The 9,511-nt window shown below is 40.9% G+C and overlaps 1 protein-coding gene across 2 annotated transcripts; it reads left to right on the top strand.

Moving 5' to 3' along the window:
- Positions 1-357: 357 nt before the first annotated feature.
- Positions 358-6,278, top strand: CHUP1 (Hydroxyproline-rich glycoprotein family protein). 2 transcript variants are annotated; one of them, XM_087672227.1, is made up of 11 exons: positions 358-476; positions 625-789; positions 1,052-1,314; positions 1,403-1,482; positions 1,571-2,437; positions 2,531-3,922; positions 4,047-4,178; positions 4,406-4,587; positions 4,677-4,788; positions 4,897-5,043; positions 5,164-6,278. In XM_087672227.1, exons 3-11 carry the CDS (start codon positions 1,227-1,229, stop codon positions 5,272-5,274), a joined length of 3,111 nt encoding a protein of 1,036 aa, XP_087528353.1. In that variant the 5' UTR covers positions 358-476; positions 625-789; positions 1,052-1,226; the 3' UTR covers positions 5,275-6,278. The 2 variants fall into 2 exon arrangements, with proteins under 2 accessions (XP_087528353.1, XP_087528354.1); XM_087672228.1 differs by having other exon boundaries at positions 443-458.
- Positions 6,279-9,511: the final 3,233 nt, after the last annotated feature.

Here is a 9,511-nt window from a genome sequence, read left to right as displayed (position 1 = left end):
TATTCTTTTACCACCACTAATAACTTAGCTAGTACGATTTGGTAGTCGAAGAACGGGAATAAAAAGGACAATGCTCCAATGCATGCTAGTGTACACACTACAAGGTGTTTTGCACAGGGTGGAGTGAGCCAGTTAAACGGAATTTGTAGAACTATGTGTTGTGTGTTGCGATATTAATAGTACCCAAAAGAGGTATTGATAGGAAAACAGGACATAAATGCAGAAAGGAGGCAGCACAATTTATGTGCGAAAACTCTCTTCTTTTGGTGTGTTGCATAAGGGAGTTGAAGAACTAAAGGCCAATGCTCCCAACATCCGAGTGCACACTAGTACACATGTCACAGTGCACACTTATTTTGGTGTGGTGGGGGGGGGCCGCTGAGGGCTGGCATCATCACACCACAACGCAACCCCCAAAGAACGACGCTTTCCGCCCCTCGAGTTCTTCATCGCGGCAGGTTCGGGCGGCCTTTTTGGTCTCTCTCTCTCTCTCTCTCTCTCTCTCTCTCTCGTCAACTCCCAAAAATTCACATGCTAAATTTTTCACAACCTCCATATCTCCGCTTCCCCTTTGTCTTCTTCCCGTCTGTCTGTCTGCCTGACTCTCGCGATCCTTCTCCGCAGGTCTTTCCGCCACAGCCGATCTGCCGCACCGCCTTGCTCCCTTCCGAGCTTTCTTTGCCCGATCGTTCATTTGGATGGCCTTCTCAGCTCCGTTTCATCATCATCGAAGTTCAGCAGGCGGTTTCTAAGGTGCTTGTCTTCTCTCGCCCGGAGCCCCTTTCTGCGGTAAGTCGCGTGAACAGGTTTTTTCTTTCTTATCTCTCTCTCTCTCTCTCTCTCTCTCTCTCTCTCTCTCTCTGTCTCCTTGAAATCAAGAGCTTTGCATGCGTCCGTGAACTTTCAAATCGTTAAGGAATCTTTGTGTGCATGCTTTACAATCCATAGTTCCTTTTTACTCACTCGATGAATGCATGCCGGATTTGGCCAAGTCTGATAGCTGTCAAAATTGAGCTATCTTGATGTGTCGCTGCTGTTATGTTTGATGTAGCTCGCTCTGGGGAAAAAGCTTCAAGTTTTGCACCGATCTCCTTCAAGCCGCAAATTTTCTTGCTGAAGCTTGCATGTGTGGGCAAGAGAAAAATCCGACTCCACTTTCACATCAGAGGCCGCCATAATCAAGATAATATGCAAGAGATAGGCTGCCAGCCGTTTGCACAGGTTTCATGATAGTACGAGTGGTGATTGCAGTCACCTTCTCTCTGGTAGCTCTTACTTATGCGCAACTAAAAAATAACCGCAGTCGGTCCCAGAGTAAGCAAGCTGAGGCTCCTCTTTCAACCTTTTTAGCAGTTGCAATTCATGTAACCACCTCCCTAACGTGTTGCTTATGCAACTGCAGGACCTCAGAATGAAGACGAGGCTAGCGATGGCAAGGAGATTTATACATATGCAGATGCTCAGTCAGCACCGAAGAAGGAGGTCTGGCAATGTCCGATGTTTATTTCTCGTATCATTGTCACATTAGCTACATGTAGCTAATATTGTCTGTTTGTTGTCTTCTGTTTAGGCGGAAGAAGAAGTGAAGCGTGTTAGCAATTATAGCCCTGCCTTAAGCTCTAAAAGTTTTCAAGAAAACGACCAGTTACTTCTGCCAGAATTTGATGATCTTCTTCAAGGGGGTGTGGAATTCCCATCCGATTCAGAAAAATCAGCAGCAGGGGGCAAGCTCAAATATGACTCGGATGATAGCATTGAATCAAGAAAATATGAATCCAACTCTGAGGATGATGAGGCATTGGAGATATTTGAGGCCTTGACTTCATGTGACAAAAATTCAGCAAAGGATGTAGCCGCACTTGAGAATCAAACTTGGATAGACAGGAACGAGTCTGTAGAGGCTCTACATTTGAAGGCATTGATTGCTGATTTGCAACAGAAGGAAATGAGGCTTGAATCTGAGCTGCTTGAATATTATGGGCTAAAGGAGCAGGAGGAGAGCTACCTAGAATTGGAAAGGCAAGTGCAGAAGAAAAATATGGAGATTGAAAAACTGAATGGGAAAATAAATGCATTGGAAGATGAAGCTAAGAAACTGAAGGAAGAGCTTTTAGAAAACGAAAATTTGAAGAAGGAGCTTGATATGGCAAGATTGAAAATGAAGGACATGCAGAGGACTATGCAAAGTGATGCTGGACAGACCAAAGCACAACTTCTAATTCTCAAACAACAAGTTGCTGTCCTCCAGGAGAGGGAGCAAGAGGCCTCCAAGAAAGACTTTGAATTGGAAAAAAAATTACAAACCTTGAAAGAACTAGAGGTTGAAATAGTGGAGCTGCGCAGGACAAACAAAGAGCTTCAGCATGAGAAGAGAGAGCTGACGATCAAACTGGCAGCAGCAGAGGCGAAAACCAGTGAGCTTTCAAGTATGACTGAGGTAAACTCACTTTATTGATGAAATTAGATGAATGTTTCCTAGTTAATTTGGCCAAATGAATTTGTATATTCTGAGATATTGGATGGATGGCAGAATGAGCTGGTAACCAAGGCACAAGCAGAAGTTTCAAATCTGAGGCTTGCAAATGAAGATCTCAGTAAACAGGTAGAAGGCTTGCAAATGAATCGATTTAGTGAGGTCGAGGAACTTGTGTACTTGCGGTGGGTCAATGCATGCTTGAGGTATGAATTAAGAAATTATCAGGCACCACCTGGGAAGTTAACGGCTCTAGATCTGGGAAAGAGCTTGAGCCCTAGATCACAAGAAAAAGCAAAGCAGCTCATGATGGAATATGCAGGTCCTGATCTTCTGGCTGCAAAAGCCAAAGAGCAAAGCGAACAAGAATATGACAGTATTTCTTCACTACCATCCACTCCATCTGAAGGCGACTTGGATGATTCTTCCTTTGATGGCCAACCTGTACGGCATTCTGGCTCTAAGAAGTCTGGTTTAATCAGAAAATTGAAGAAATGGGGACGAGGTAAGGAAGATTCGCAGACATCTTCTGCTTCATCTGTAGACTTTAAACACAGACATTCAAGCTCAAAGGGATCTCTGGAAAGTCTTATTCAAAGAAATACCAGTGATTCTGTTGCCATCACAACTGTCGGTTCAAATGAAGTGGAGTCTGGAAGGCTCTCTTCCTCTGATTGCAACGTGTTGGATGATTCCCCACCTCCAGTCAAAACAAGGCGAAGTGTGGATATGGGTGACCCTACAAGCAATGTAGCCTCTTCATTCCAGCTCATGTCAAAGTCTATAGGAAGTGTACTTGAAGAGAAATATCCTGCATTTAAAGATAGACATAAACTAGCATTAGAAAGAGAAAAAGCCATCAAGGAAAAAGCTGAACGAGCCAGGGCTGAAAAGATGGCAGAAAAATTTAAAAGTGAGCCACCATCTATATTTAAGTTGGGCAAAGGAACACCTGGAAAGTTGCCAGAGAGACTAAAATCTGCAGAGAGGGGAGCTGACACAGTTTTAGCATCCGATCATAGCTCACTGCGGCCTGAGGTGAACAAGATAAAGATTTTTGATGTTCAGAAAAGGGCAACAAGAGTTCCAACTCCACCCCCAAAAGCTTCAGACAGGCAACCCAGAGATAGTGATAAGCTAATCAAAGCACAAGGATCTGGCCAACTTGGTCCTCAGGTGCCTCCACCAACCCCCCCACCACCACCTGCTACAGCTCCAGCCGGGCCACCACCACCACCACCACCACCGCCTCCTCCTGGAACTTTGAGCTCACAAGGTCCTGTACAAGATAAAGTACAAAGAGCCCCTGAAGTGGTAGAGTTTTATCAGTCATTAATGAGAAGAGAGGCAAAGAAAGACACCAGTGTGGGAACTTCTGATGCAAATGTTTCTGATGCAAAAAATAACCTTATTGGTGAAATTGAGAACCGTTCTGCCTTCTTGTTAGCAGTAAGTTTACTGCCTTGGAATCTGCTTTCATAACATTTCAAAAATCCAGTGATACTCCTGAGTTTTTTTATAGCTCTGTTTTGTGGCAGATTGGTTGATTGATTGTTGGTGGCATTCCTCACAGGTTAAAGCAGATGTGGAGACACAGGGAGACTTTGTTCAATCGCTATCCACAGAGGTCCGAAGTGCTGCATATGATCATATTGAAGATGTCATAGCATTTGTCTCCTGGCTGGATGAAGAGTTGTCTTTTCTGGTGAGCAGCTTGATGTCTCTATAGTCTTGATTGAAGTTTCACTTTCTTGACATTTAAGTGGATTTGGATGTTTGTAATGGTTGGTCCCCCTATATTATTTCTCATTTCTCAGGCTGCTTGTAATACATTTGTATGTTTTGAGCTTCCCATGGAGTAAGAAAGATCAAGGCTGGAATAGAAAAGTGATCCAGAACTTCCTTGTTACAATGGGTGTGGCTGTTTGCTAGGTGGACGAACGGGCTGTCTTAAAACACTTTGAATGGCCAGAAAGTAAAGCTGATGCCCTACGTGAAGCAGCTTTTGAGTACCAGGACCTGAAGAAGCTGGAACTTGAAATAAGCTCATTTGAGGATGATCCACGTATGCCATGTGAAGCATCTCTAAAAAAGATGCTCTCTCTTCTAGAAAAGTAAGTCTTAATCTTCTTGGTTTTTGATTGACCACCCAAAGCCAAAATTTTTGCTGCAATGAGTTTTCGATTGTCTTTCTCTTGTGCAGAGTGGAGCAAAGTGTGTATGCTTTGTTACGAACTCGAGAGATGGCGATAGCTCGTTATAAAGAATTCAACATCCCAACGCAATGGATGCTTGATTCTGGGTTGATTGGCAGAGTATGTAAGATTATAATAGTTTTGTCTTTTCCCACTTTTACACCCAGACTGTTGAATATGACAGTCATTTCTTTGCTGCTTTGACTTTTCATGGGCTTGAAATTACAGATCAAGCTTGCTTCTGTACAACTAGCTAGGAAATACATGAAGAGAGTTGCATTAGAGCTTGATGCATCAGCAGCATCTCCTGCAAGAGAACCACAAAGAGAATTTTTACTACTTCAAGGAGTGCGGTTTGCATTTCGTGTTCATCAGGTCAGTTTATGCCTTTATAGCTGTCTTTATTTTGTAAGTTATTTTTGTTTTTGTGATTCAAGGAAATTTCTGGCTTTAGTGTTGTTTTAGAATATATGTACTGAAAGAGTTGCATGTCAGTTTGCTGGAGGTTTTGATGTGGAGAGCATGCGCACCTTCGAAGAACTTAGAGATCGTGTACGTTTGCTCAGTGTTGAGCAGCAAGCAAATGACATAAGTCGGAACACTTGAGCAATCTGAATCCAAGGAATCAAAGAGCTTAGGACTGTGCAGTTGCACTACCGAGTGTCACCAATCACAATTTTGGAGCAAGCTGAGTATCAAGAGAGGTGGCATGGGGTCATCCTCATATCTTGATAATTTATTTTGTGAATTTTGGTTGTGAACTTTTTCTTCATGGAGCTGGCCTTTTGCCAATGCTTTGAAGTTAAGATCATGTGTATCACAGGAAAATACCGCCCTTGAGTCTCAATCTTTGTATATTTGCCTTAGGCTGACAGAATTTTGGTGAATACTGAGACAGGGTACAAAAGTAAGTACTTAGAAAGTCTTACATAGGAACATCAAGGCATGTAATATTACTGCTTGTAATATTTGAGAATAGGAAAATAAAGCACTATGATAGTCTTGCAAATTTGATGATCATTTGGGGTTTTCCTTGTAGCGGTCAGCAAAATTCAAGTGCAATGCATCATGCTCTACTTTGTCACTTGATTCCGGGTGGCATTAGGGTAATCAAATGATCAATCACCATTATCAGGGTGGATGCTCCAAAACAGTAGGAGATTTTCGAATCCTGGTTTGAGGTGTGCAAACAGGCGAGGATCAGGAACATGAAGCCTTAATCTCAGAGTCAGCCAAAAAAGAGCATAGTGGAAAGATGGCACAGCAAACCGGGGTGCAAGCTCTCAATTAGAACCTGAAGTTCTCAAGGTTGTGCAACCTCAAGGCACATTCTCTGTTGGGAAATGTTTGCTTTTGGCCATTTTTCCACCACTATTTCAGCTTCATGGTGAATTCCCAAGAGGATGCATGGGATCCAGTATTTACTATTGTACGCCCCCTGGTCCCTTACTCCAGTCAAGGCACAATTCCATAATTTCTTATGCCATACACAAAGGGTTTAAATATGAGCAAGGGGTTCAATTATAAGCACTTGGGCATATTGGCATAGTGCATGTGGCCATGTCACACCATGGGGGGACTTTTCTTTTACCCGTGATCTTTTGGTGAACAATTAATTGGACTGTGTGCTATGAGTACGTTGAAATGTGGGTTCAATCGACATGAACGATAGGTTGAATAGTGATGAGTAACAATACATATTGCATGTGTTTGTCTATCTCCAAACCTGCATATATGATAGGCTGATAGGCTGATAGGCTGATAGGCTATGTATTGATACACCTCTGAGCTACTTCACAAATACTCCATTTTTAAATTCTAAGGGTCTATCTACACTTATACTTGTAAATATGATGAAGATGATTGGACATTTCTATTTGAGATGGCTTCAAGGGCATAAAAGGCCCAAGTGAAGATTACAGGTTGAACTGGGGGTGAAATCACTAAGAAACAAAGAAGGCAAGACCATTAACAAGACAAGACAAAGGAAACATGGAACCTTCATGGGGAATATGGATCCTTCATGGTTTGCATAGTTACTTTGTGCTTGAGGACTTTTCATATTTACCTACCTCTTGACTTACTCGATTGGTGATTTTCATGTGTAATAAATTTATTTCTATTGAAGCATGAAAACCTTAAGCAAGGCTTTGTCTTTGTGAGAGATACAAAGCTTAATACTAGTAATTAGCTACAAGTTGCATGTTGCCTATGTGGCTTAGAGCCTTTTGACTATACTCATTAACATGTGTACATGGGGGTGTGGATAAGCTACTTAAATTTGATAAGAATTTACCAATGTTGTTAGATGCCGAAATCAAAGGTTTGGAGTAAGTTTCATGTAAGAATATAGTACCTACAAAACCTCAATTTTCAAAAGTATATAGAAATCAATGAATGCAATCGTGTTGAAATGGTAATTGTTTTGACCAAATGGTAATCTTTCTTAATGAAGAACACAAGTCTTCATAATTTTCATGAAAATGGTATTGAAAGTGCTCATGAAAATGTGTGTATTTTAGATTTTCTTGATTCCTTTAGTTTTGTCTCAATTATTAGGTTATGTTGGTCACCTTTTGAATTAAAGTTTTTAGAGGGATCGAGTTGCCATAATGGCTAGTGTTAAAAGAGTCACCCATGACATTTTAAAAATTATTATTTCGTTAACATGAAGGCTTCATGGTTGATCTTGATTACTTTCACAAAGGACATTGTTACCAAGTTACATGTTCTAATTATGAAATATGGGCAAGAGCAAAATTGCTTGTTAACCAATGAGGAATTTTAAAATTTGTTATCTAAAAAGTCATTTTGTGAATTATTGGTTGATAGAAGATCCATTACTCATTAATGGATCATTACAAGATGAATTGTAACATGCTCAATACATGTATTATGATGCAAACATACTCCACATAATATTGCTAATCCATGTGTGGAGATTGAGTATTCTATAAGTACACTCAAGAAATACTTGACTATTTATTTTTTAGTTCATTAATTACTTGTTTTTAGGCAAAAAATGTAGGATCTCATATGCTATATATACTCTAATAGTATGGTTGCACACATTTCATTAGGTGATCTAGTAGCAAAATGGTATCATTGTCATTCAATACAAGAAGGTTGTTCACCTCAATGTATTGTTATGTACTATTAACCACAAAGAGTGAAAAAGAATACAAAGTCAAGTGGAATCACGAGTGCTATAAATATTTTGGAAGGGACTACTTTTTTGGGATACATCATAATAATTTAGGAGCTATTATTTGCAGTGTGCAACTATTTTGGTTGCATTATTATGTTGTAATATTATGTGAGAGCTAGGCTCCCTCTTGTTAAAATTGTAATGTACCCCAATGAAGTAAGGCGATGGGTCCACATTTTATATTTTAGGCAAAGATGGTCTAATTAACATAAGGTGTACACATAAACTAAAAGGGACCAGTCAATAGTCTAAAAAGTGGATAAAGGTACCCAATTTATTGGAGGAAACCCTAATCCCATGTATAAAAGCCAAAGAGTGAATGAAAGAGCTCATTCTTGTGTGTGCAACTTTGAGAGAAATGCTTTGTTAGAGTGTAGCAGTGCAGAAGCATATGATCAAGATTGAGAGATAGAGTGAACACGGAGAGAGAGAGAGAGAGAGAGAGAGAGAGAGAGAGAGGAACGTAGATATGAAATATGAACAATGCTGAACAAGGAATATAGATACGTACATAGGCGTAGCTCATATGTTTGCGTATCTCCACCTTGGTGATGTCACCTTGCTATACACTTCAAAGTTTGTAGCAGTCAGCATAATCTTTGTCCTAAACTGAGGTTGGAGTTTGCGATTAGAATATATCTGAAAGTGTGTTGGAAATTTGCTATATTTAAAAGAAAATAGGGCCTAGACAAAAATAGTAGTCAACCTACCAAATTTGGTAGATTGTTGATGTGGCAACCTATTGACTTGGCAACATGCCTTGGCAACATGCCGACGTAGCTAACTGTTGACGTGGTATCTTGCAATAAATGCTATAACTATATATGTTTAAACTGTTGCATGGATATATGCTTGCTTAGGAGATGACCAGGTGACCATATCTCTAACACACCCTCTTAGATTTGGGACAAGGCATGAGGCTGAAGGAGGTCAAATGTTGATGGAGTAAAGCTTGGCAAAGCACCTTTGTAAACAAATCTACTAGGTTGTTCTTTGTCTTGCAGTAAACCACATCAATAGTCTCATCCAAAAGCTTCTCCCGAACGAAATGGTACTGGATCTCAATGTGCTTTTTCCTAGCATGAAATACTAGGTTTCAGGCCAAGGCAATGCAACTTTCATTATTGCAATGAAGTGTAGTAGGGCATGTTGGCAGCTGTTAACCAAGCTCCTCCAATAGCCTCTAAAGCCACACCATCTCGCATGTGGTAGAAGACTCCACGCAATACTCCACCTTAGTCGAAGATAAGCCTACCATGGGTTGCTTCTTCCTTCTCCATGAAACAACACCTTCACTTGAGGTAAAGCAATAACCTGTTATGGACCGCCTATGGTCCGCATCTCTAGCTCGATCTGAATTGCTCCAACCTACAAGCACAAGATTTGAACCATTTGTACCTGTTGGATACAAGATCTCTAGATCGAGGGTCCCCCTTAGAAAACACATAATCCTCAAAGCACACTGCCAATGCACCTCTTAGGTCACCGGCCAACAAATCTACATCATAACACAAATCAAGACGTGTTGAAAAGCCAAATCAAGGACCCAATAAGTTGCATGTAATAGATATCATCCACTAAAGGTGTAGAGGGGGGCTCACCGCTCTATTGACAAGACCCATAGACCGCTTATCC

Source organism: Lygodium microphyllum, chromosome 29 (genome assembly GCF_053477565.2).
Source record: "Lygodium microphyllum isolate KBCC chromosome 29, Lygodium_microphyllum_v1.1.10, whole genome shotgun sequence".
Lineage (NCBI taxonomy): Eukaryota > Viridiplantae > Streptophyta > Polypodiopsida > Schizaeales > Lygodiaceae > Lygodium > Lygodium microphyllum.
This window is presented reverse-complemented; position numbering and strand designations above follow the sequence as displayed.

Excerpts from the sequence above, each read along its gene's own strand:
- CHUP1 (XM_087672227.1), top strand. The coding sequence starts at position 1,227 with ATGATAGTACGAGTGGTGATTGCAGTCACCTTCTCTCTGGTAGCTCTT. Across the intron at positions 3,923-4,046 it reads GTTCTGCCTTCTTGTTAGCA|GTTAAAGCAGATGTGGAGAC; the intron begins GTAAGTTTACTG and ends CATTCCTCACAG. Across the intron at positions 5,044-5,163 it reads TTGCATTTCGTGTTCATCAG|TTTGCTGGAGGTTTTGATGT; the intron begins GTCAGTTTATGC and ends GTTGCATGTCAG.